This window comes from Lontra canadensis, unplaced genomic scaffold (assembly GCF_010015895.1).
Source record: "Lontra canadensis isolate GAN:19392208 unplaced genomic scaffold, GSC_riverotter_1.0 scaffold217, whole genome shotgun sequence".
NCBI lineage: Eukaryota > Metazoa > Chordata > Mammalia > Carnivora > Mustelidae > Lontra > Lontra canadensis.
Genome location: NW_022631211.1, coordinates 339,078 through 365,306, shown reverse-complemented (window position 1 = coordinate 365,306; position 26,229 = coordinate 339,078). Strand labels below are relative to the sequence as shown.

The 26,229-nt window shown below is 48.1% G+C and overlaps 2 protein-coding genes across 4 annotated transcripts in view; both read left to right on the top strand.

Annotated features, from left to right (window-relative positions):
* TRPV1 (transient receptor potential cation channel subfamily V member 1) overlaps positions 1-7,228 on the top strand; it is a 43,954-nt gene extending 36,726 nt beyond the window's left edge. For all 3 annotated transcript variants that reach the window (XM_032848995.1, XM_032848996.1, XM_032848997.1), the window contains one exon: positions 6,314-7,228. In XM_032848995.1, the coding sequence (XP_032704886.1) occupies positions 6,314-6,474 (161 nt within the window). In that variant the 3' untranslated portion in view covers positions 6,475-7,228. The remainder of the gene's footprint in view (positions 1-6,313) is intronic.
* A 2,041-nt stretch (positions 7,229-9,269) lies between these two features.
* Positions 9,270-26,229, top strand: part of TRPV3 (transient receptor potential cation channel subfamily V member 3) — a 32,918-nt gene continuing 15,958 nt past the window's right edge. Inside the window, exons 1-7 of the mRNA XM_032848971.1 lie at positions 9,270-9,342; positions 11,339-11,446; positions 13,872-13,992; positions 19,866-19,970; positions 20,119-20,205; positions 20,971-21,125; positions 21,907-22,083. Coding sequence (XP_032704862.1) covers positions 13,874-13,992; positions 19,866-19,970; positions 20,119-20,205; positions 20,971-21,125; positions 21,907-22,083 — 643 coding nt within the window. The 5' untranslated portion in view covers positions 9,270-9,342; positions 11,339-11,446; positions 13,872-13,873. The remainder of the gene's footprint in view (positions 9,343-11,338; positions 11,447-13,871; positions 13,993-19,865; positions 19,971-20,118; positions 20,206-20,970; positions 21,126-21,906; positions 22,084-26,229) is intronic.

The window sequence follows — 26,229 nt, the reverse complement described above, 5'->3', positions numbered from 1 at the left end:
AGTGCCCCAGCGGAAGCAGTTGATCCCACATACAGCCATCTGGGACAGCTGGCCTTGTGGGCTGCCCTGCCTCCTCTTCTCGATCCTCACACCCAGTGTCTATGTTCGGCTGTGTGACTCTTATGGACACGAGCAGGTACAGGCAAAAATTCACCTTGCATGAACACAACCAGGCAGGCAGAGGAAGAATGGGAAGACTAAAGGGTATATATACCTTGAGCAGAAATGCTCTGCAGAAAGTCACTACCAGGAAAAAAATAGTCCTTTACCAGTTAATGGTAAACATTTAACAGTACTTGTTAAATTAAAGGTCTAATTGAGAACATTTATTTAAAAATGAAGCAAATGTAGTTTGTACTGAACAGATTTTGAGTTACAATTCTGCACTAATTCTTTGTTTTTAGCTTTTAGAAAATTGTGGTAAAATATGTGTAATACAAAAGTTGCCATTTTAACCATTTTTAAGCGTATAATTCATTGGTGTTAATTGTGTCCACAATGTTGTGAAACCTTCACCACTTTCTATTTCCAGAACATTTTCATTATTTCAAACAGGAACTCTGTACCTATTGAATGATTACTCCTATTTCTTCCTCCCCCCACCCCCTGGTAACCTCTATTCTGCTTTCTGTCTCTGTGTCTGTCTCTTTTGCCTAGGGTAGGTACCTGGTATAAGTGGAACACACCTTTTGTGTCTAGCTGAATAATATTCCATTGTAGGTATATACCACATTTTATTTATCCATTCATCTTTTCAATCAACATCAGGATTGTGTCCACTTTTTGGCTATTGTGAATAATGCTGTGACCATTGGTGGACATAATTCTGTTTGACTGCTGGCTTTCAGGTGTTTTACTAATTAATTAATTTATTTATTTATAGAGAGGCAGAAAGGGGGTGTGGGGTAGAGGAAGAGAGAAAGTCTTTTTATTTTCAGGCTTCTCATGAATTTTTTTAGTCTATTCTGTACAAAAATATGGCTTACAGTTTATTGCTGAAATGTAGGAACATGAAGATTCCCAGTCCATCCACACTTTTAAACCTAACAAGTATGAGAGAGAGAATCTTAAGCAGACTCCACACCAGTGTGGGTGTGGGGCTCAGTCTCATGACTCTGAGGTCAAGACCTGAGCTGAAACTAAGAGTCGGATGCTTCAGTTCTTTGGATAGAAATGAAACTGCAGGATCCTGTGGTAATTCTGTGTTTAACTTTTTTAAGAAACTGCCAGAATGTTTTCTAAAGTGGCTGCATTTCTGTACATTCCCACCAGCAAAACATGAGGGTTCCACATCCTCACCAACACTTGCTGTTACGTGGGTTTTTGTTGTGGTGGTGGTGGTTGTAGCCATGCTAATGGATGTGCAGTTGTATCTTATTGTGGTTTTGATTTGCATTTCTCTAATGACTAATTATTTTGAATATCTTTCCAAATGCTCATTTGTCATTATAGGTATTCTTTGGAGAAATGCCTATTCAAGCAATCTGCCCATTTAAAAATTTGTTTTGTTGTTGTTGAGTTATAGAAGTTCTTTATACATTCTGGATATTAATCCTTTGTCAGGTATACCATCTGCCAGTGTTTTCTTCTAGTCTCTGAGTTGTCCTTTGATATAAAAGTTTTTATTTTGATGAAGCCCAGTTTATCTATTCTTTTCTTTTATTGCCTATTCTTTTGGTGTAATATGTAAGAAATTTTTGTCAAATCCAATGTCTTGAAGATTTTCCCTATGTTTTTTTGTAAGAGTTCTATAGTTTTAGTTCCCAACCATTTCCTTGTTGATTTTTTTTAATCGATTCACGATTTTCTTGTTTGCTATAAACCTTGGACTGTTTCCCAGAGTTGTGACAATATTGGTTCCAAAGTTTCTGTTTTTTGTTTGTTTGTTTGTTTTTTGATATTTTTATGGTGGTCTAGGTTTTGGGAACTACCTATTTTACCATTTTGCTGGTGTTATTAATTCTTGAACAAAGAATGAACCAGATGCTGACTGTTTGGGGTTCTTTTTGGTAGGGTGGGAGAAAGGGCACTATTTTCAGATCAGCTTGCCTGATAGAATGATACTGCATCTTTCATATTTGATATTGCTTCATAGACTCTTTTTTTATTTTAAAAACTTAAGATGAACTTTATTGATATATAATTTACATGCAGTAAAATGCACGCATTTTAAATGTATAGTTTGGTAAGTTTCAGGAAATATCTACTCAGGGAACCACCACCCCACTCAAGATATAGAACATTTCCATCATGCCAGGAAGTATCATAAAGCCTCTTTGTAATCAGTTTCGACCTCCCCATCCCAGGTAACTACTTGTCTAATTTCTATCCCTGTCAATTAGTTTGATATCAGCTTTTGTTTACTTGAAAATGTGAATTTCATTCTCATGTTTGAAGGATATTTTCACTAGATACAGAATTCTGGGTTAACAGATTTTTTTTTCCTCTTTTTAAAAAAAATTTCCAACACTAACTTTTTCTCCACTGTCTCTGGCCTCCATTGTTTCTGGTGAAAAGTTGCTCATTATTTGCATTCCTGTATGTAATTTGTCTTTTTCTTTTTGGCTGCTTTCAAAATATTCTCTTCATCTTAGGTTTTCAGCAGTTTGAGTAAAACGTGCTTTGGTTTGTTTTTTTGGTTTATCCTGTTTAAGATTCGCCTGCAATTCTTGGATCTGTACATCAGAGTTTCTACATATATTTTGCTTCATTGTCCCTATCTACTTTGGGGGGGACTCCAATAACATATATTTTATTTTATTTATTTTATTTAACTTTATTTATTTGAGAGAGAAAGAGAGAGGGAAGGAGAGAGCAGGGGGAGGGACAAAAGGAGCAAGAGAATGAGAACCTCAAGCAGACTCCCTGCTGAGTGCAGAGCCTGACACAGGACTCTATCCCAGGACCTCAAGATCATGACATGAGCTGAAATCAAGAGTCGGATGCTCAACTGTCTGAGCCACCCAGGTGCCCCTACATGTATTTTAATTTTTTAAAATTTTATTTATTTATTTGACACAGAGAGAGAGATCATAAGTAGGCAGAGAGGCAGGCAGAGAGCCTGATGCAGGGCTCAATCCCAGGACCCTGAGACCATGACTGAGCTGAAGGCAGAGGCTTAACCCACTGAGCCACCCAGGTGCCCCGTCCCTACATGTATTTTAGATCGTTTGATATTGTCCCACAGGTTTCTGAGGCTTTATTTTTCCTTGATTTTTTTTCTATTTCTCAAATTTGAGAATTTTATTGTTCTGTCTTCAAGTTCACTGATCCTATCCTCAGCCATCTCCAAACTATGGTTAAGCTCATCCAGTGACTATTATATTTCAAGTATTATGCTATTTGGTTTTCAAGTTTCTATTTTTTTTTTTTTTTTACGGTTTTCATTTCTTTCCTAAGATTCTCTAGCTGGTCTGTCATCAAGATCCTATTTACTTTTTTGTTTGTTTGTTTGTTTGTTTTGTTGTTGTTGTTTTTACATATTAATAATAGTTAATTTAAATTCTCTGCTAACTAAGTCCAACATCTGGGCCATCTTGGGGACAGTTTCCATTGACTGTTTTTCTCCCTCCTTACTGTGAGTCACATTTCCCTCTTTGCATGTCTAGTAACTATTAATTGTGTACTGGGCATTGTGGGTAATATGTTTTAGAGACCCTGGATTGAAATTTTTTTAAAGATTTTATTTATTTATTTGACACAGAGAGAGAGATCACAAGTAGGCAGAGAGAGAGGAAGGGAAGCAGGCTCCCTGCCCAGCAGAGAGCCCCATGTGGGGCTCGATCCCAGGACCCTAGGACCACGACCTGAGCTGAAGGCAGAGGCTTTAACCCACTGAGCCACCCAGGCACCCCTGGATTGAATTTTTGTTTTAGTTGGCAGTTCAATTATTGAGCGAATCACCCTGAAGTTGTGTAGGCTTAGTTTTAAACTTTATAATGATAGATCTATGAAATGCCAAGGTATTTTCCAATTCCATCAAATTTGTGGGGCTCAACCTCCAAACTGTTTCCACTAAAGTTCTTGCCAGGACTTGGTTTTAGGCTTTGTTAGGGTGGGTCTTGGGTAGACCTTACTCTAGGGCATGTAGAATAAGTAGGGCATTTCTGTGTTTTCACTTGATCCTCAGAGTAGAAAAAAGGTCTTAAGGAGGTCTCTCCACTCAGTACTGCTCAGCTTCCAGTGTTTCTATCCCACTGTCAGCCCTATAGTGGCCACTGTCTGGTAGGTCTTATGCAGTCTCACATTGTACAAGTACACTCCAGCCCCCAGCCCAGAGACTTCTAGACCTCCACCATCACATCTCTCTTTTTCCTCTTCTTCTGTGCCCTGTTCCACAGATTCTAGCTGTTTCAGCTGTCCAAAACCCCAATCTCTTCTTCCTTAGTTCAGAGGTACTGCCATGCTCTGCTTAGACTCCAGCTCACTACACCACAGTCATAGAAATTGTCCCTATGCAAAATATCAGGGCAATCATGGGGCTCAGTTTGTGGATTTCACTTTTTCTCAGCAACTGCAGTTTTCAGTCTGTATCCTATGCCTGAAAACATTTACTGCAAATATTTTTTCCTGCTTTATGGTTGTTTACAACAGTGTGGGCAGCTCAGCACTACATACTCCATCAGGGCTAGAAGTAGAAATCTTTTTTATCAAGAGCTTTCTGCAATCCTGTAATTTTCCCACTAGTTTCATGAGAAGCATTTCCTGTGTCATGCCATAGTACTTATTGATTATCTCTACAATTGTTATTGATCTAACTTTACCACAGAGCCATTCAAAGATGATTTTGCCTATAATTTGAGCAGTCTTCCAATATCAATCTTACTGACTTCATGAAACCTCCGATCTTTTAAAGATTTACTATTGTACTTGTGGTTAACTTGCATTGTGTTTGCATGACATTGTTGGCTGTTTATAACATTGCACATTCACTGTGTATTGACAAAGATATTGTTGAAGTAGCAGGGATATACACATTCTTGTTATTTGGATTGGGGTAGGAGATGATTAGAGGTTCCCTGATTTCACATTTATAATTAATTAGTGAATATTTCCTGAGGATTTTGCTTTTTTGTACAACTTTGTAGTAGTGTATACTTTAGTAATGAATAGTCATACAATTCAGATAACAAGGAACTCTCCTACCTACAAAGTGTATATGATTGGGAAGGGGCAAAAGTATACATGAGAGAAAGGCCAGGGAGGAAAGCAGTTAATAGCTGAGCTGGGGAGAACACTTGAGAGAGTCTTGGCATCAGGACTGTGGGAAGTGGGCATGGAGAGCCCTGTGCCTCCTTTCAGAGCTTTTGAGCTAGGGCTGGGCCAAGCAGTCTCTGAGGCTGCATGTTCCCAACGCTGAGCCAGCCAGAAGATTGTGTCTCAGTGAGACCTGGCCTATATCCCCATGAAGTCCTGCTTCAATGCCTGGGTTCTTATTTATCAGGTGATGCTTGGGAGCAGGCCAACATCAGCCTGCAGTCCTGGGGTAAACACCAAGACCTGGAGAATTTGGCTGGAGTGGTCATGATGGGCCTAGCTTTCCATATTCCTGATGCCTTTGACATGTGGTCAGTGTTAGACACGAGCAGAGGAACCTGAATTACGGCCTGAGGGTAGGAGGTATAGAAGGTATAATCGAGGCTGGTTTTCCAGAGAGATTAGACCCAGGGTGGCCAACCAGAGGACTTGGCTTTGGGAGGGGAACATGTACCAGGACTCTGGCAGTGGGAGGGGAACATGTACAGCTTTCCCTCTTGGTTGTCAGTTTGCCTAGGTGGCTGGGAAGCTGGAGGGGGCTAGGGAGTGACAACTGGATTCTCTTTAGGAGCTCCCTGTGCACACAGTAGAGCCCCATTTAAGACCTAATGTCACCATGTTTTCTTTGGCATTGTTCTCAATATGCTATGCTCTGGTGGGTCCTGGTCCCCAGATCCTGATTCTCTGGCTGGTTCATCAGCCTACAGCTGACCTGATGTGGAGCCACCATGGGGCAGGCCCCAGTGTTGCCCTATGGAGATCTGTCCTCCCTCCCATGTGGTCAGGGAGGAGATGGAGACTGGGAAAGGCAAGCAATAGACTCTGATGAGGTCCCTGCAAGTCAGGGTGAGGGGAAGTAAGAGGATTTAGGATTTTCCAGAGTGGAAGAGGCTCCTTAAGCAGGCAAGGGAAGAGGAAATGGCAGCTATCCCTGTGTCTCAGGAAGGACCAAAATGTCTGGGTCTCCTTTAAGAGAACTACAAGTTGGTAAGGCCAACAAATAAGTGTTTATTTCTGCGTGCTGCATCCAAGGCAGTAATGATGTTTTACTCTTTAGTTTCAGGAAGAAACTGGAAGAACTTTGCCTTGGTTCCCCTTTTAAGAGATGCAAGTACAAGAGAAAGGCCCCCTGCTCAGCCAGAGGAAGTTCATCTGAGGCACTTTGCAGGGTCCCTCAAGCCAGAAGATGCTGAGGTCTTCAAGGATCCTGTTGCTTGAGGGGAAAAGTGAGGGACCCCTCTAGGGTACTCCTAACACTGTTGGGTCTCAGAATATCTCACTGTGGAGGGAAAAACAGGGCCCTCTCAGCAGCCTGGCTTGGCCTGTGCCTGCCCAGGCCCTTTCCTCACCTGCTCTGCACAAGCTACGGGAAGCATTGTTGGGTGCATGGGGAGAGCTAGTCATCCAGCCTCACTGTCCCCAAGGGAGTCTTCCACCAGGAAATTATTTTGCTCTCATATTTTTACTGACTTTGTTAGGTATCATGAATGATGAATCTTGTGTGGACATATGTGATGCCATTGTTCTATTTTATATGACTAGAAGTGAATGTAAATGAGGCCCAGGAAAACACCTCTTGGAACAAAACAAAACATGTCCTTTGATGTAAACTACTGCAGCTGTTCTCTGTGTTGTGTTTAATACCTCCTCCGAAACAGAGTGGGCTCGGGGGAATGTCATTTATTCCTCAGAGAAGGTGGGGGAAGGCTGGCCCTATTTCCAGCTCTGCCAGAATCAGGTTTTGACGGAGTGACTTCCTTGTTCTGTGTGATACATCATGGCCCCCAAAACAGAACTCTTTTGCTGTCCAGATGAAAGTACAGCACCTGTCTTAAAAGCATGTGGCAAGAATTTTTTCATGGTCTTCCATTTGTAGCAACTGTAGTCCTATTCCCCCGCAGTGGTCCTACTTCCACCTCCATGCATCCTGTCACTCATCAAATAAATAAATAAATAAATAAATAAATAAATATCACATCTAGTGTGAACTTTGTACCATAGCTAGTTGGCTATGGTGTGTGTGTGTGTGTGTGTGTGTGTGTGTGTGTGTGTGTTGCTATTGAGGCTGGGACAGTTAGTAAGGTTACACAGCCAGTAAACAGCATTGCCTGGGTCTGACTCCAAAGCCTGGGACTTAACTGTGGCACCAGGCTATCTGGCAGAGAATAGAATGGGCTGGGGCATTCCAGTCCCTCACTGGGGAGCAGAGACATGAGGGCTTTTTGCTTCCTGTTGTGGGCCTGGGACCCCTCTCTTCCTGGAGGCCTTCCTACAAGATGTCATGTAGATGTCAGATATTTGCAAGTTTCTGCAGATTAGATCAACTTTCAAACTTAACCCGAGCTGGAAGGAATCTTGTGGTTGTTCTTTTCTAAAATGAATGAGCGTAACCTTTTGTGTAAACCCATGTTCTTTAAAGAAGGACACACATGCAATTAGCCCACTCTTTGCTCTTTTGTGTCTGTCACTGTCTCTTTAGCTCCCTTTCCCCATGTCCCTCCCTCCAACACATGGAGGCAGGAAGAGCCACAAACCAGAATCCCAGGTGGGGAGGCTGCTCAGCTCTCCTAGCCCAGGGTGAGCTGTGACCTGCCAGGATACAGACAGCCTCTCTTGACCACAGTCTGGGGGGATCTGCTCAGGCCTGAGAGTGTTGATGGAGATCTGCCTGGCTCCCAGGCCTCCCTCCTTGTTCACTGCACTATGTGGAGTGTTTCCTAGGGCAGGTCAAGGCATTGGCCCATCCCTGCGTGCACTCATCCCATGGAGACCACTTCTCTTACTCCTCCTTCTTAAAGGGAGAGCTTGTGCACCTGCCACCAGGGTCTGATATCTGCAAGGCCTGGGAGGTGTGGGGAGGAGGTAAGGGTGTGTTTGACTCCTGTCTAGTACGTACTTTGGGGGTGTTTTATAGTCCAGGGCAGATGGTCTGGTGAGATGGGGGCCATGTAGGGTATGCTGGCAGATGTCTAGGGGCTGCCTAAAATTTGGGCCTCTGGGAAGCAGGCTTGGGGCAGGAAAGTGTAGAAGCTTCCCTTTCCCTCTCACTGCCACATCCCTTCCAGGCCCCAGGCTGCATCTGCCCTTGGCATTTTGCTTCCCACACACAGCCCGTTTTGATGGTTCCTCCTGTCACTGTTGTCTTTTAATTTAAACTCCTGTTTCCTGCACGGTCACAGAAGGAGCTGAGGTCACAGAGGAAGGGTGGGCACAGCAGGGCCCATGGCTGCTCCAAGGAAAGAGGAGCTGGACTCTGGAGGCCAGTTGGTCTGTCCTCCTGGGTGCCCAGGCACTGGTGCAGCTGCGACCAAGCACTAGAAGTCACCCATGTGGTGGGCAGGGCTGAGCGGGCAATGCTGGCTTCTATGGGGCTCCAGGCTAGGCAGGAGGAGGCCGGACTCCTGGCTCCACACTCCTGTCGCTGTGCCAGTGGACCCCAAACACAGGGTGGGGATCAAGCTCATCTGCAGCCCTGGCCAGTTGCAGGCAGGGGGTCCGTTGGCCAAAATGCTGCCTTTGGTTTGAGGTGCTGACTTGGTTGAGCTGGGGCACTTCCCTCCCTGACCACATGGGTACGAGCGTCTTCAACAGGGCCCTGCACCCCATAAAGCTGGACGGGTGCAGCCTCCTGTGATGAAAGGGTCAGAGCTGACTCAGTGGCTTGTGGCCCGACTCACAGCTCCTGTCTGACACTCCACTGAGGCTGTGCATTATTCACCCAAGCTCATCATCGTTCCTTGAATGTGCCAGGATCTTTTGCCTCCCAGTTCTGCTCCTGCTGCTCTCCCTGTGTACAAGGTCCTCCCTCATTCCCAGTGTAGCCCAAATGCTCTCCCTTCCCTGAGCCCATCCCCCACTGCCCCATGGGCCAGATTTCCTTCCTCCTCAGTGACCCAAGCCCTTTTTGTCCTTACAACTTGCTGAGTGGGGTTATGGTTTTTGCCTGAGCCTGTGTCCTGTGTGGCCCACAGTTTCTTGAGGGTGGAGACCACTTTCTCTAGTACTAAATCCTATGCTGGTCCTTGCTTGCCTGCCTTGTATCCTACTGTGGGATCTCATGATGTGTTGCATTAAATGGGATTGAACGTAGGCCAGCTCAAGGGGCAGGAGCTGCTGTTTCCTTGTATTTGGGGTAGGAGCAGGGTGGGGGATGGGTAGTGGCTCTGACTGCTGCGATCTGGTCTCTGATCCCACAAACAGCAAACTCCCTGCCAGGCACAGTGTGGGACTTTGGGTGGGGACAGGGGTCTTTTAGAGAGGTTCCAGCCTGGCCTTTGAGAAAAAGTGTCAACACCAGGCAAAATGTAAATGCTGAAATTTGACAACAGCCGCGTCCCTAGGGTTCTGAGGCCACGAGAAGTAAAGCTAAGAGGGACAAGGGGCTGATTCAGAAGGGGAAATTAATTGAGTATTAGAAGGAAGACTATGATTGATCCAAGGTCAAGCTATCATGATGGAGTTTCAGGCAATGTTTGTGGGAACTTCAGGACCACTTGATGTAAAACCACCAAAACAGCCCACATTTGTTGGTCCTGAAGCCAGGTTTCCTGTCCCTTACTGGCCATAGGTCCTGCTGCCCTATGGTCAGAAGACTGAGTCTGCCGCCTGCCTCTGCCCAGGCTGGAAGGTTGTGGTGATGAGGGATGGAGGGACTGGGGAAATCCCTGCTGCGTCAGTCATGGGCGCCCTCCCTGTCAGCAAGACTTCCTGCTCCCTCCCAGTCCTGTCTGCCCAAGGGGACAGGTGGGCGATTCCTGAGTAACAAGAGACAGTCAGGGCTGCCCCAGCCTCGCTCCGCCCCCTTCACAGCCTTGGCCTGCTTGAGGAGGAAGGGTGTAGAATCTTCCCCAACATCTGGCCTGGAGGCAGGTGGCCCAGGTGGTTGCTGGGGGAAGGGACCAGGATGACAAAACCATTCAGAATTAATGACTGTTGCTGTTTATTGAGTTCTTTCTGTCCTCTGGGTCTTGTTGAAGTCCTTTCTATGTGTTTTCTCAAATAATTCTGCAAGGCAGATTGATTGATTTATTTAAGGTTTGGTTTTTTTTTTTTTTTAAGATTTTTATTTATTTGTCAGGGAGAGAGAGAGAGAGTACAAGTGGGGGGAGTGGCAGGCAAGGGAGCAGGCTCTTCACTGAGCAGGGACCCTGATGTGGGACTTAATCCCAGGATGCTGGGATCATGACCTGAGCCAAAGGTAGACGCTTCACTGACTGAGCCACCCAGGTGTCCCTGCAAAGTGGATTTATTATGCACATTTCACAGACAGGAAATGGGAGAAATGACTTGCTCAAGATCATAGAGCCAGAGAGGGGTGAGGTTGTTTGACACCAAGGTTTGAAGTAAATAATTTCTGGTGGTAAGTGGTGTTTTGTTTTGTTTTGTTTTTAAAGATTTTACTTATTTATTTGAGAGAGAGAGAGAATGAAAGAGGGAGAGAGTGAGAGAACATGGGGCGGGGTGGTCGGGGGCGGGCAGGGCCAGAGGGATAAGCAGACTTCCTGCTCAGCAGAGAGCCTGATGTGGGACTTTGATCCTGGGACTCCAGGATCCAACTGAGCCACCCAGGTGCCCCTGGTGGTAGTCTTTGAATGGGGACTTCCTTTGTCTCTAAGAGGATCTGATCCCAGACTTTGAAGGACAGATACCAAGTTTTGGTACTGGCTACCCTGGGATCGACCAAGCCAGTGCTCAGCTGTGGCCTTTCCTCCCAGGGCTCAGGGTAGAGCACTTGACCATTCATTAGGCTCTTCCACCAGCATGATCTCTTTGACTCTTCACAGCATCCTTGGAAAGTAGTTGTAATTCCCATTTCCCATTTGGGGAAACTGAGGCCTGTGATGGGAAGCATCAACTACAAGAGAGAAAAGAGTTGGGACCAAAACTTTGGCCTTGGCACCTGTTGCCTCCCCTGCCTTCTCTTAGGCTGGGCTGCTGTGTGGGTGTGGGGTGACTCAGGCAGGGCATGTGGGTGGGCAGGTGCTGCAGCTATGGCTGGTGGGTGTGGCCTGCCTGACGCCTAGGGCAGGTGGCCCAGCCAGTTCTGCCTCTGACGCCTCATTTCAACCCTCTCTCTGCCTAGGATGAGAGCCTCCCGCCGCCTCAGCCACAGTCCCTCCAGGGGTCCCTGGGCCCAGGACATGCGGTGATCTCAGAGCAAAGGCACCCACCACCACCCAGACCTCACCAGGTGAGTCCTCACCACACATGGCAGCCAGTACTCTCCAAGGTCCTAGGGGACCCTGGAGTGAGAACCCAGGGTTCTCACTAAAGGGGTCCTTTAGGTTGCATCTGCCCTTTGCTGATAGGCCTTGGGGGAGGCGTTGGGAAGAAGCTTGTATCTCTAGCAGGAGAAACAAAGTGAGGTGTGAGCTCTTGGCCTGGGGAGTAAGTGCAGAGCCCAGGTTCTGATGGACCCAAGAAACTTCCCTGAGGTTTGGAGATCTTGGGAGGGGGAAGGGCTCACAACCACCTAGGGGCAAAGGTGAGGCTCTTGTCACCACTAGTGGGCCCCAGGATGTGGCTCTCCAGTGCAGGAAAGTGAGGGGGGCCGTTCAGGATGAGATGAGGTAGCCCAGAGCTTGAGAGAGACAAGGCCCAGGCACCTCACAGGGGCTGAGCCCGTAGCTGCAGGGGCTCCCTGTGGGCCCCGGGCCTGGCCTGTCTCCCGGGAAAGGCCGTTCAGTCAGTATCACGGCTTGGGAGCACTTCTCCAGTGAGGAAGGCCAAACCAGGGAGGGAGGGCAAGGCAGTGAGAGAGTCCCACAGGTGAGAACCCAGAGTTTATGGGGTGACTCAGGGAGCTAATTATCACCACTAATTATAGCTCCAGCCCAGAGTTTTCTTGACCCTCTCCTGCCCCAGCTTCCCAGGGCTGCCCCAACTCATGGGCCCAGTGCTGGGAGGATGGAACAGCCGGATGTCATGGGTGAGTGCTCTAGGGTCCTGGGGTCCTTTCAGCTCATTCATCAGAAGGGAAAACAGAGGCCCAGGGTAAGAGACACGCCCTCTACCCTCCCCTCCCCCAACCCCCTGCCTCAGTCTTGGTTTAGCTCAGCCTTTTAGCCCTATCCGTCCATAGACCACTCCTGACTAAGGAAGGAGTTAAAGCCCACCCATCCTCATCCTGTGACTATGGAGACAGTCAGGGACCTACATGCTCATGATTCTTTCTCGGTAGGATACTTCATCTCTCTGGCCTCAAGTTCTCTGCACTCCAAGGCCAAAGCCTTCCCCTGGATAACTCCTCCTCTCCCAAGGCTGCTTACTTTGGGGAGGGCAGCTGTCCCATTTCCAAACCTCATTGCCATCTGATAACGAACGGCTCTGGATACTTCTTCCAGGAGACTTTCCTATCTGGGCCAGGATTACCAGTGGCCCCAGCTCTACCCCACCTAGCTAGGCTCTTAGAGGAAATCTGTCCCTTGCTCCTGTCTCCATGACCCTGAGGGTGTTCTCTGAGGGCTGCTCAAGCTGAGAATGGCCCCCTGATGATTGCAGAGTCACCTCTTATCCATTAACCCTTTGTCTTGTCCATCTTATCCTATATGGCGAGCCCACCCTTCTCCATGGGTGCTGCCATATACTGCCCCCACAGTAGCTTTCTGCTAGCTAGCTTGCACCTAGCTCCATGTGCTAGTCTCCTTCATCCTTCGTAGTCTGCTATCTCTAACATGTCTGTCTCCTGTGTAAACCCTCCCATGCCCGCTGCCCTTGGGACCAGCTACAACTCCTCACTGGTGTTTCAGGCCCTCACAACATGGCCCCACCTGCTTTTGGAGACTCTCATGCCAGTGGTCTCCAGAACTCCCCGGGCTCTGCAGCCACACCAGCTCCTTGCCACTTGCTATCTTTCTTGACGTGTGGTCTTTGCTCAGGCTATCCCCTCTGCCCAGATTGTCCTTCCTCTACACAGAAACCTCTAAGGACCCCTTAGAGTTCTCAAAAGACATGTCAGTCCCTCTCCCCAGCACATCCCTCTGAGCCCAGCATGGGGTCCAGCCTGTACTGAGCACATCTGAGGGGCTGCCTTGCCTGCCTCTGGGGAGGGAGCTCAGCTGCTCACTTCAGGTGAGAAGGGAATCTAACGGACAGATAGCCACAAGGCTAGTGGCACTCAGCTCTTGGGGATAAGACAAAGATAATGAGTGTGTCAGCTGCAGAGACCACCAGGGTAGTAAGAAATCCAAAGCACCGAAGAGGTCTGAAGCTGTATTACTAGGAGCAGAGTGCCTAGGACAAAGGAGAAGGTAGTCCTGTTCTGTTGAGGATATCACTGAACACAACATCTGATGGGGAAATGGAAAAAGCAGAGCTAATTCTTAGGAGTCCGCCTGAAGATTGTGGGTGGAGATGATGTCTTGAGAGACGCTAAGGGCATGGTGGTCTCTGCCTGGAAGCTCTGTTGGGCTCTCCTAAGATGCACAAGGGCAGAGGTTCTGGAGCAGGGAACAGGAGGAATTGCAGGGAAGTTGGCAGGCTTGGAGGGGAGAGAGTGAGCTCCTTGTCCTGGGGGTATGAGTAGGGACTACCCGGTGCCACATGGGCGTCTGAAGCCCCCTAAAGCTCCCCCATGCCCACTCAACCTAAGCACCTATGCTACGATTTTGCTCCAGCCATGAATGCCCACCCCAAAGAGATGGTGCCCCTCATGGGCAGAAGAGCTGCTGTCCCCAGTGGGAATCCTCCCATCCTGCAGGAGAAGAGACCAGCAGAGATCACCCCCACCAAGAAGAGGTAGGATGGGCAGGCTTGGGCACTGTGTTGAGGGGGCACAAGAGGGATTCTGATGCCCACCCTCAGGCAGCCCTTGCCTGGGGTCGACACAAGACTCTGTCTCATCTGGGGTGACCTGGTATCCAGCTAGGTATAAATGGGGGGAGGGTGGGGAAACAGCCCTACATGTTCAGGGGCTGAGCTAGGGAAGCCAGTACAATGGGAATAATCAGGGAGGCCTCCTTGAAGGGATCAGAGGTGCTGAGGCAGTAATATTCAGGAGGGCTTCTCGGGGAGGCAAGGGATCCCTGGAGCCACCCTTGAGACAAGGAGCAGAAAGACTCATGGACATTCCAGGCAACCTGGATCCCCAAATGAATGCTTTTTTCACATACATCAACTGCTTTCCCATCCATTGGGTGCCCAGCCAGGGTGTTCAAGCTCTTAAACACCACCTGTGTAATGGGCAAGAAGCAAAGGCATCTCCTCATAGGGTGATGGTTTGCTGGGGTTGTCGGCAGGCAGTTGGCATCCTGCACACATGTGCTGATGGTGTTTTTGTTACTTGGAGCTTCATCTTCATCACTGTCATTGTTATTGTCACTCCAAGGGGCCCCTGGGAACTGAATAGGACTGGGATGGTTACGACTACTTCCCAGCTGGGGATGGGGAGGAAGCAAAGCACGGGAGTGTTTCTCCAGGGTCATCCCTGGCACCTGAGCTGCTTCCGTGGCAGTCGCCGAACCCCTTCCAGCCCAAATGCCCCTCCTCACCACAAGCTGTGTCTTCACTGGACCCTGCTGGGCTCTGGATGTGATTTAGCTTGTTTGCCCTGCCTCCTCTGGCCCCAGCCCCAGCCCCCTGCTTGGGCCAGAGGTGAGAATGCTGTTTTCCCTTCTGTCTGTTGTTTTTGAGTAATAATTACTGAAGTTTTCTGTGCACCAGGGCCCAGGCTGGGGAGACTGAGACACAGAGAGAAAGAATATCCATCCCTGCTCACAGTCTGGTGAGAAGGGCACCCAGAAGAATGTGAGATGTGTCCCAACTTCTGAGATGGGATCTGAGAAGGATATGAGAAGGGATCTGAGAAGACTGTGGGCCATCTCAGGGCACTTCCTGGATGAGTTGGTTTAACATGGGTGATGGCAGGTGGAGAGGAAGGGCAATGGCATCCCAGATGGAGGCTTGGGGCAGGGACCAGTGAGGAAATGTGTAACTGAAGTGCTGGGTGGGTGGTGGAATCTTGGAGAACATGAGTCCCATGGGGGCTGGGTCTTGGTTAATCCCATGGGGTTGGTTAAGGAGTTTGGACAAACCCGAGGGCAGTCAGAAGCCACAGAGGGATTTTATGTGAGATAGAGGGCATGGTGAGATTTGCATTTTGGAAAGGATAGTCTGGGTGATCTATGTGGATGATGGATTAGAGGGGAGACTGGGAGCAGGAAGATGACAAGGAGGCTCTTGGGAAGCTTGAGTGATAGCTAGTAAGGTCTGAACCTGGGTGATCAGGGATGGGGAAGAGGGGGTCAGGTCAGAAATTTATCAGGATCATGGGGTGTGCAGGATCAACTATGAGAAGGGAGGGACAAGGCAAACCAAGAGACATCCCCTTCATTTGATGGGAGGGTTGATGGGGCCATCTCTGACATGAGCACATCAGAGGAGAAGGAGCAAGATGAGGAGAGACAAGCCAGGTTCAGGTGTGAATGTTGTCTGAGAAGTGCCCGAGGGACGTTCAGGTGGAGGCTCCATCCTGGAGTGCAGAATAGAAAACTGGGCAGACCTGGGGTTATGGGGGCAGCCTTAGTTGTCTAGGTAAGGGCAGAGATTCCAGATCCAAGCCACCAAACACCACCCTCCTGCCTCTCTTTCCCTTTCCCTGCCTTCTCCCATTCCTAGGGGCGGTTTGGACCTCAGGGAAAGATGGTGAACATGGCTTCAGGAAAATCCCAGGATCTTCCCACAGTCAAGCTGCCTTTTCTGAGCCTATCCCTGCTCATGAACTTAGCCTCATACTCAGCTCTACCTATGGCCTCACGCAGCCAATGGCCTGGGTGTGAGATGTGAACTTCATCTCATGAAGCAGTAGCACCTTCTACCCAAGGGCTCCTTGTGGGCCCTCAAGTGCCTACTTCTCCCTGAAGGTTTGAGCATCTCCCTCAAAACTGAGTATAGGACTCAGCCTAGATAGGAAAAGAAAAGAAAAGAAAAAATTCAATGTAAATAAAGAAGGCCAGTCTGACCAGTAAGGAAATCTGTACTAATGGGATTGAAGATACCAAGAAGTCTAAGTAGGGAGAGATTTTTGGACCCGGAGCTTTTCCTGAGCCATCATGCTATTTCTCATGAGCAGCTGCCATTGTGGCCTCTTTTCCGAATCCTGAGCAAGGCAAATGCCCTGAGGTAGACATGGGCTGATGAAGGTTATGGAGGAGCTGGCCTTTTGGAGATCAGAGCACTTGGACAATTTTTGGTACAAAGTAGGTGGTCACACAGCCTCCTTCCCAGCCCCGGGGATGCTCAGGGATAGTTCACCATCTTCAAAGGGACAGAAATGAAGGAGAGATGGGGGAGATCTGTGTGCTCACATGAGTTAACAACACCTGTGAGGTGTCCTTTGGTCTGGATCAAAGGTAGGAATAAACAAACAGCATATGCTGCAGGTTAGAAGCCAGGTTGTCACATGGCCAAGACATCACCATCTGTCACTGTGGCAGGTGAGATGTGGCATGTGCAGTGGCAATTAGGGCACGTGTGGGATGGACTGTCATGGTCTGCAGCTCCTTGTCCCAGGAATTGGGTCCTTGTTCATGGTCAGGGATCTTTCCAGTCTGACTTTCATCACTTTCCTTCCTAGCCACTGAAGACTTCCTCTGACATAGTCCTCACCTTCTTCCATAGAAGCTTTTCTTCTACCTGCTCTCCCTGCTTCTGGGGATTTTCCCTTGTCTCTGAGGACAAGGTTCCTGGAAGGGTCATCTCTTCCTTCCCTGTTTCCCACATTTTCTACACGGAGCATATTAGTATTTTTTGAGTAAATAGGTGGGTCGGTGCAAGAGCAGGTGAGACAATGAGAGACAGAGTGGGTGAGCTGATGAGTAAGTGTCCTGGGGGCTCAGCACAGTCCCTCAGCACAAATGAGGACACTTCATGGTGATATGAGGATACATTTCCTCCACTCCCTCTGTCCCTTTGGTTTCCAGGCCTGGAATAGATAGATGCTGCCATGATTTGGTTTTTGGTCCACCCTGGGGGACCCCTATGGACTCTGGGAGGAGAACTTGAGAAGGAGAGGAGTTGGAGGAAAGGCAAAGGACCCTTCCCCAACTTCTTGGGAAAGACTGAGAAAAAGATGAGAGCTTTGGGCAACACAGAGCCCAATAGGAGTCACCTGAGGTTTATACTGGTCTATCTATTGGTTCATTCCACCCACCTCTGTATCTATCCGCCAATCTGCCCAACTACTCATTCCTCAGCTGTTCATGCATCCATCCAGCCTTCTAACCATCTTATTCATCCATCCAACTTATCTGTCCATCTATCTGACGAGCCATTTTCCCTTCCTTTCACACAATATCTATCCATATTCTGCTCCCCTGTTCAGTTAAGTCTTCCAAGTGTCAGAACAAGTATTGGGTTCTGGAGAATTAAGGACACTGCAAGTGTATTTCCTCCCATTGAGGATCTTACAGTTGAAGGTCAGTGTGTTGTCTGGAGCAGGGAAAGCAATGACCTCATTGTGCTATGCACTGCTCTCTGGTCCAATCCTTGGGACCAGTTCTGACCAGTTCACCGGAACAATAGCTCTTCAAATGGATTTTTGCTCATTTGCAAATGAGCTCATTTGCTCATTTGCACCGTCTAATCCCCATCTCCTAGAACAGTGCTGGGCACACAGTAGGTGCTCAATAAATATTTGTCGAGTAGATGTATACCAAGGAGACTAGACAAGTAAGAATAGCTTTAGGGTGGCATTTCTGGGGCATTTCAGGGATGCTGGGAGTGGTGATCCGACTGGATGACCTCTGATGCCCACTTTAGCTACACAGTCCATTTGTGGATGATTTAGAGCAGTCCTGGCTGCAGAGTCCAGGATCATCTGGCCCAACCACTCTCCATCCTCGGGTCACACAGGAGACAGAGGCAGAGGCAAAGCCAGACTAGAGCCCAGGTTTTGGGCTCCCAGTCAGGGGTGTAATTCTCTTTTGGAAGAAGGATTTGATTTTAGTTCAGGTCAGAAAGTTCCTCTTGATGGGCAGAAGACAGGAGGGTGAGGGCCAATGTGCCAGTCAGTGCTGCCTCCCCACCCCAAATATGCCCCAGTTCTGGATTGGTTCTGAGCCTTCCAGTCTTGTCTGTTTCTGGAGGACAGGAGAGGGAGCCCTGGGTCTTGCCTGGGAAAGTCCCAGAAGACCCTAGAAGACCCTAGAATACCCAGGACTCGCTCATGCCTGCCCATCCGGGGAAGTGGCTATGTTGGGCAGTGTCCACTTTCAGCTAATCCCTACAACCAGTTTGGCTGGAAGACGATCCAGAGGGCTGAGAGGAGAGCAGCATGGATAATGGTATAAACTGTGAGCCTGGAATCACGAGTCAGTTCTCTGACCAACGTGGCTTCTATCCTTGGGGTCAAAGGATATCCATGGTGATCAGCTGCTCCATCCTGGGCCTTAGTTCCCTCATTTATAGAATGGGGCCACAATCCTTTCCCTGCTACCCTTCTGAACTTGGCATGGCTAGAACTGTACTTTGGGAGCTCTTCTGTGGTCTTATGAGAAAGGGAGGGGGCATGTTGATCCTCCTGAGTGTGGGAAGGAAACAGGCAGCAAAGGCACTTAGGAGAAAGAGCAGCTGGTCAGGAGGCCACTCTCCCAGGCCAGGTCACAGAGCCAGCAGGTACGTGGCAGCAGCCACGGGGTAGGGGGTATCGCAGCAACCGACCCTTGTCCTGGTGCTCATCATCCCGGTTGTCATGGGAAGGCTTGTCCCTCAGTGTGTGATTGTGGGTTCTGTGAGCATGCGTGTCTCTGTTTGTGGGTGTCTGGCTTGGGAGTCATATCTTGGATGTGTGTCTCACCTCTGAGCAGCCAGTGAGTCTGTCCCCTTCCCTGGGGCGTATTCAGGTCACAGGCCCTGGGCCCACATCTCTCTTCCACTGGGAGAAAGTGTACCCTTCATTTGCCCCTCTACTTCTCCTCATGTCCACTGTCCAAAGTGGTCTCCTGAGTTTTCCTTCTTGACGAGGATTCTTAGTCTTGTCCCCTGAACTTGTACATGCCCTCTTAGCTCTAGGTCTGTTTTCTGTGCTGACACAACTGTACAAGAGATGATCAAAGGGGGTTGAATATGCCCTGGCAGCCAGGAAAGGCCTTTGTCGATGTCAGCAACTAGGGACTGGCCCCTGGAAGAGCTCTTCTTCAGACCTGAGGCCAGAGGGGCTATTGCGGAAGATGATGGGGAATTGTAGCTCTTGTTATCATGTCCCCCATCTCTGGTGAGTCCTCGCACCTGGAGGAAGCCGCAGACAGGAAAGGCAGATGCTAGGCCACCCTCAGATGCTAGGCCACCCCAGCAGAGACCCCTGGGCTCGTCTCCCGGTATTTTTAGTGACAAGAGTCACCCAGACCCAGCTCTGCCACCTGCTTGCTGTGTGAGCTTGGGCAAGTAGCTTGACCTCAGAGCCTCCACATGCCCACCTGTCAAGCGTGGATGATTGGGATGGTACCCATCTGAGAGGGCAGCCGCGTGGCTTGAGCGAAGCCATGAGGGATGGAGCCTAGTGTGGAGCCAGCCAAGAGCGAGTGTGCTGTGTGGCAGGTCACTCTCAGGGTGAAGGGCATGTGGGTGGACAGTCCCTGTCCCGCTCTAATGGCCTTGCTTGGGTGTCCCCACAGTGCACACTTCTTCCTGGAGATAGAAGGGTTTGATCCCAACCCCACTGTCTCCAAGACCTCTCCCCCCGTCTTCTCCAAGCCTATGGACTCCAACATCCGGCAGTGGTGAGTAGTGGCCCCCTTGCCAGCCCCTACTCCAGTCCAGCCCTCCACTCTAGGATGGGCAGTGACTCACCTGGGGCCTAATGGCCAGGCCTGGTTGGCTCTCTCTTTTAAACTTGTCTCTCTCTCTTCCTTCCCCACTCCCCCACAGCCTCTCTGGGAACTGTGATGACATGGACTCACCACAGTCTCCTCAGGACGATGTGACAGAGACCCCGTCCAATCCCAACAGCCCCAGGTAAGCCTGGCCATTCCCTTCCACCCACTGTGTCCACCAGGTGGGTGACAGAGGCATGGGCATCACAACCCAGGGAAGAGAAAGAAGCCTCCATTCCTGGGGCTGGGACAAATGTCTGGGCCCATGGCTGTGGCATGTAGGAATTTTCTTTTGTGGGGGGAGTTTTACATTTCATAAACTATAAGAAGTATTACCCATTCATTATAAAATATTCAGACAACAGTCTGCAGCAGAGCGAGAACTGTAACACAATCCCATACAAGTAAATTAAAAATACATGCACCCAAACCATGAAACACCATGTGCATTTTGCAAGAACACATACAAACAAAAAAATACGAATTGCCATGGCTGTCTCTTTGGAGTGTGGGGGCAGGGAGAGATGGAGTTTAAAAATTCAAACACTGCCAAAGATGAAAGTGGGATTTTCCTTCCTTTCATCTCATACTTTTCAAGATAATCACTATTAATTGTCCTTTCTAGTCATCTTTGCTATGTGTATCCAAATATATAGTTTGGAAAACTGTGATTGCATTTGGATTCAGAGGGAAGCCTGCATGGGGCAACACGGATGCCAGGGGCCCGGGGCGCTGGTGGAAGACGTCTGGGGCCTGGTGACTGGCTGTGGAGCTGCGGCTGTGGTGTCTGGGGCCATGGACCCGGCTGTGGTGCAGCTCTGCGCAGGCACAGCGGCCCTGGCAGGAGGAGGGGGAGAGGAGGTTGGTGGCACCCATGTGGTGAATTGGAGATTCTTTCTGGCCTCAGTGCAAACCTGGCCAAGGAAGAGCAGAGGCGGAGGAAGAAGCGGCTGAAGCAGCGCATTTTTGCAGCCGTGTCAGAGGGCTGCGTGGAGCAGCTGCTGGAGCTGCTGGGGGAGCTGCAGGAACTTTGCAAACGGCGTCGTGGCCTGGACGTGGCTGGTCAGTGCCTGGCTCTAGCAGAGAGAGTGTGGGGCTGGGGGCTCAGCTTGGCTCCTGCTGTCCACCTTTCCCCACAACAACCCATGAGGGGGACATGTGAGGAGCCCAGAATGTTGGGCTGGGGACTTTGAACCTGACTCTGAGGGCAATGGGGAGCCCCAGCCCTTAGACAGGTGAAGGTCATGTCTGGCTACTGCATGGAGGGCAGGTGTAAAACTGGAGAAAGGCACTATTCAGGCAATGCTGGGATCACAGCAGCAGACCTGGGGGAAGGTGACCAGCTCCTCAGCAGGGGAACTGTCTGGAACCAAGGACAAAGGGAGTGAGAGAAAGGGAGGATTCCCGGGTAGCGCCTTTGGCGACTTGCTGGCTGGTGGGGCCCACGTTGTCTGGGGGACTGGGGAATAGCTCGTTAGAGGGAGGTGATAAGCTTTATTTGTGGGCTGCCAAGAGGTGGTAGGCTGGAGATTTGGGGTGTCAGCACTGAGGTGGACAGTGGGAAGGCATGCAGTGGGTGAGATTGCCCCTTCCAAGGTAGCAGGTGCAGAAGGCAGAGAGCTAAAGTCCCACATAAGGCTTTCGGGGGCCTCAAGGGGGGAAAAGTTGGAGAGGGAGGAGGGGAGCAGGTAGCACAGGCTCCAGGAGGCCAGTGGAGGGCACGGCATGGGAGTCTCAAGATCTGAGACTGCAGCCCCCACACCCTGGCCTCCCCTGCTCAGGGCTGGGAGGGCTAGGGGCAGCCGGGGCCCCTCCTGCGGCTCACCCATGACCCTGCCTGCAGACTTCCTCATGCACAAGTTGACGGCCTCTGACACGGGGAAGACCTGCCTGATGAAGGCCTTGTTAAACATCAACCCCAACACCAAGGAGATTGTGCGGATCCTGCTGGCTTTCGCAGAGGAGAATGACATCCTGGACAGGTTCATCAATGCTGCATACACAGAGGAGGCCTACGAAGGTATGCTACCTGTGGGAGGTGCCATGTGGACAGGGGAGTGGGGTGGGAACCAAGCCATACAGAGCCCCCCCACTGTCACTGTGGACCCAAAGCACGAAGCAGGCCCTCCCTGCCTCCATCCTTGGTTCTGTAGAGAGATTCGAGTGCTCACCACATGCCAGGCAGGCCTTGTTTTCAGCACTGGGGTGCAGTGATGAACAAGACAGATGTAGGCCACTGCTTTAAATAAAGTAATTTTAGATGGAAAACGCTAGGAAAATGATCTGAAGTGACTGGGTATGGGCAACTTTAGAATGGGTCAGCAGGGAGGGAACATTTGACCTGAGGCTGGCATGATGAGGAAGACTGGGAGCAGGGCAAGGGCTGAAGCCCGAGATGGGAACGAGTTTGGCCTATCAGGGCAATGGGAAGCAGGCCAGAGATGCTGTCACATAGTTGGGCGAGGCCCACACATGGTCACTGTCAGTCTCACCATCATCATTATCACTACTGCCCCATTTGGGTCTCAATTTTGTGGCTTCTCTGTTAAGTGAACTAGAAAGGGGCAGAAGACCAAATTTGGGATAATGTTTCCCTGCCCAGCAAATCTGTGGTGAATAATCAGTAAGGTATGCCCTCACTGGAGTTTTTGGACTCAGTAAACATCCTGTTCATCTCTAATAAGGTGCAAACATGATGAGCTCAGGAATAACCAGATGCTATCTTGCTGACACGCCAAGGGGTGCTGAACATTGCTCTTTGCAGGGGATGGTCTAGCTTGGGCCCTAAACTTTTCTCATGGGAAAAAGTCATTTTAAATTATTTATTTGTTTATTTATACTCCAGATGTTCACAAGCATTTTTGCTATATTCAAGAAAAAGTAAAGGATTGTGAAAACTAACACCGTTCATTGGAAGAGAGGGGATCCAGGGAAGATGGCTACAGCTGAGTGCTGAACTGCACGATGAGCTCCCTGGTAGCCAAAGCAAAGAGAGAAACTAGATGAGCTGTGTATAATGTTCTCAGCCTGTCACTAGGGAGCTGATACTAGTCCTTAGCCAAGGAGTTTTAGGTCAGTGCCTCAAGCTTGCCTGTCTTGATTCTTTCCCCTTTTCAGTCCCTTTCTGTCCCCTTCTTTCTTCTTGTCAGTATATAGACACACCTCTTTCTAGAAGCATGTTCCCCTTGAGGCCAGGGATGGAGTCTGTCTTGCCCATAGTGAATTCCCTGGCCCCTTGGGGTATCATATAAGAGGTCCTTAATAAATGTTTTTTGAATGAGTGAATAAATGAAGGTTACTATCAAGGCGTTGCTGTCCTGGCTGCAATTCCTTATTTCTTTCTTAGCCTTCCCTTGTCACTTCCTTCTTTCATGACTTTGTCTTTTGCTGGTGGCCTTGTTGGGGACTGTGAACATTCTCTCTGCATGGTGGGAGGAGCCATTTATTTCTGTCTTCTCAGAAACCAACTCCCCATTCTTCCCTCTGATGGTATCTGCTCGTACCTTCTCTCCAGTGTCTGGGTGGGTGCTCCCCGCCACTGGGGGCTGAGGGGCTACAGCACCATGGGGAGTGGGAGTCATTTTTCCTCACTTTGGTACGTTACTTTGCCTTTCTGAGTCTCGTTCCTCCATCTGTCAGGGGCTAATATTTCCTTCCTATGCTGCTAAGAGGATCCAAAAGCAACTTTTAAAATATTATTTTTAACATTTTGTGAAAGGCCTTCAGAAATTTGCCTTTTTTAAAGCGATGTATTCAACTAAAAATTATTATTAAAAATTTTAAACATGCATTTGAGATTAATATAATGAATGATTTATTATCCATCATTGCGATTCAACATAATTATTTTTAATTACATAAATAACACATGAATAGAGTTTCATTGTAAAACATTCAAATAAAATGAAAGAAAATATGGCATCAGAAATAAAGTAGCCAACAGGAGGGTTTGGAAGATAGAGTCAAGGAAACCTTTGAGAAAGTAAATAAATAAATAAATAAAGGTATGCAAAAGAGGAGAGAAAACAAAATAAGGAAAGCAAAAGATCTACCTAGGGAGCCCAGCAGAAGAAATACAGAATAGAGAAAACGGAAGGGAGTCCATGGTCAAAGGAGTAATACAAAAATATTTTCCAGACCTAAAGGACCTCTATTTCCAGATTTTAAAAACCCATTGAGGCGCTCCTAGGTGGCTCAGTCAGTTAAGCAACTGACGTCTGCTCAGGTCTTGACCTCAGGGTCATGAGATCAAGTCCCACATTGGGCTCTGTGCTCAGCAGGGAGTCTGCTGGAGAGTCTCTCTCTCCCTCTTCCCTTCCCCCTGCACACACTCTAAATAAATAAATAAATAAATAAATAAAATCTTCTTTAAAATTTAAAAATAAATAAATACCCTTAGAACATAAAAAAATTCAAGTATTTAATTAAGTTAAAAAAAAAAATACCCTCTGCCCGTTTTTCCACTCTCCTCTCTAGAAATAATTATGTTGTGTAGACCTTGAGGACTTTCCTAGGCTTTTTACAAATGTGTATATGTGAACATAGAAACATGTTTGTTTATTCATGTATCTATTTAACATAGAACAATAGCATACTGTTTGCATTGTTCTACACCTTGCATTTTTTTTTTAACTCTATGCCTTAGACACCTTCTCATCCCAGAATATGCAAGTCTGCCTCCTTTTTACCTGCCCTAGTCTGAGTGTGGCTATCCTGTGGCTAATTTCTGTTTTCCCCTATATATATATATATGGATGTTCTTCAATTTTTCACTATGAAAATATCACAGTACATATTCTTGCCTATGACCCCATGCTCAGTGCACACGTTTTAGGAAAATACTTTGAATTGGATTTTCTGTGTTCAAAGACATGCACATTAAAATTTGTAATGATAATTGTCAGATTTGCTTCCAAAAGATAGTAGTTTATTCTCCTTGAAATACAAAGTATTCATTCCCTCATTCTCTCACCTTTCACTAATACTGGAAATTATCTTTTTTGTTTGGTTGGTTCTGCTTTGTTTTTTGTTTTGTTTTGTTTTGCCAATCTAGTCAGTGAAAAGTAGAAAAGTGTTAACTTGCTAGATTCTAACTTCATTTTCTCAATTATCAGTGATTCCAATCATGTTTCACTTTCTTTTTTGGCCATGTGTATTTTCTTCTCTGTGAGGTGTTTGTTAATTTTTTCTCAGTTTTCTTTTAAGTTGTTTGTCTGTTGATTTGTAAGTGGTCTTAATATATTAGGAACTTTAAAAAACCTACTGTCTCTTTATTTATGTCTCAGATATTTTCCCCAGCCTATCACTTGCCTTTTATCTTTCTTTACGATGTCTTTTGAATTACAGAAACCTTACATTTTTTTCTTTGTTAGTTTTTTTCTTTGTGGTTGTGTTAGTTTTTTCTTTGTGGTTGTTTCTGCATTTTTGGATTTTGCTTAAGAAGTTCTTCCTTATGAAAAGATTAGTTATCAACGAATTTTTGTGTTTTTTTTTTTTTTTAAACTCCTACTTCTTTAATCCACCCAGGAATTTATTTTTGTATATGGAATGGTGGCAGCTCTTTGGAAAATGCTGTTTCTGGTGGGACATTCCTAGAGCTATCCCCTCCCCCAGCCTTTCAGAGCCTTCCATCTGGAGAGTCCACAGACTCCACCAGCTGGGTTAATGTCCTTTCAGCCCCTTCCTGCTGCTTTCTCCGGTTCTGTTCCTCAGTCATTGTGGCACCACTCTCCCGGCTCCTAGGCCAGTCATCCCTTCTTTCCCAGCCCCCCACAGGCCATTCTGAGGACTTTCTCCCATGGGTCTCTGGCCCTCATCATCTCTTTCTCCACTGAAGTGGCGGTTCCTGCCAAGTCTGGGCTCCTTCTAATGCATCCTCCAATTTTGCATCCAGAGTGATCCGAAAATACACATGTGCAAAACTCAAAACTCTGGTCGTGTCCCTTGCCTGCTTCAATGACTTGTGACTTCCCACAGCACTTAGGATAAAGTTCTAACCTGGCTTATGCCGTCTCGATTGCCCCCCACCCGCCCCGCCCCGCCCTAGGTCCCCCAGCCCTTGCGACTCCCTGTATGGTATCACTGAAGTCTCACCGGAGCCTGGAGCAGGAAGGCAGCTAGTATTTTGCTGTGGCTCGGCAGGGAGTTCGGGGGCCAGGGAGGGTCT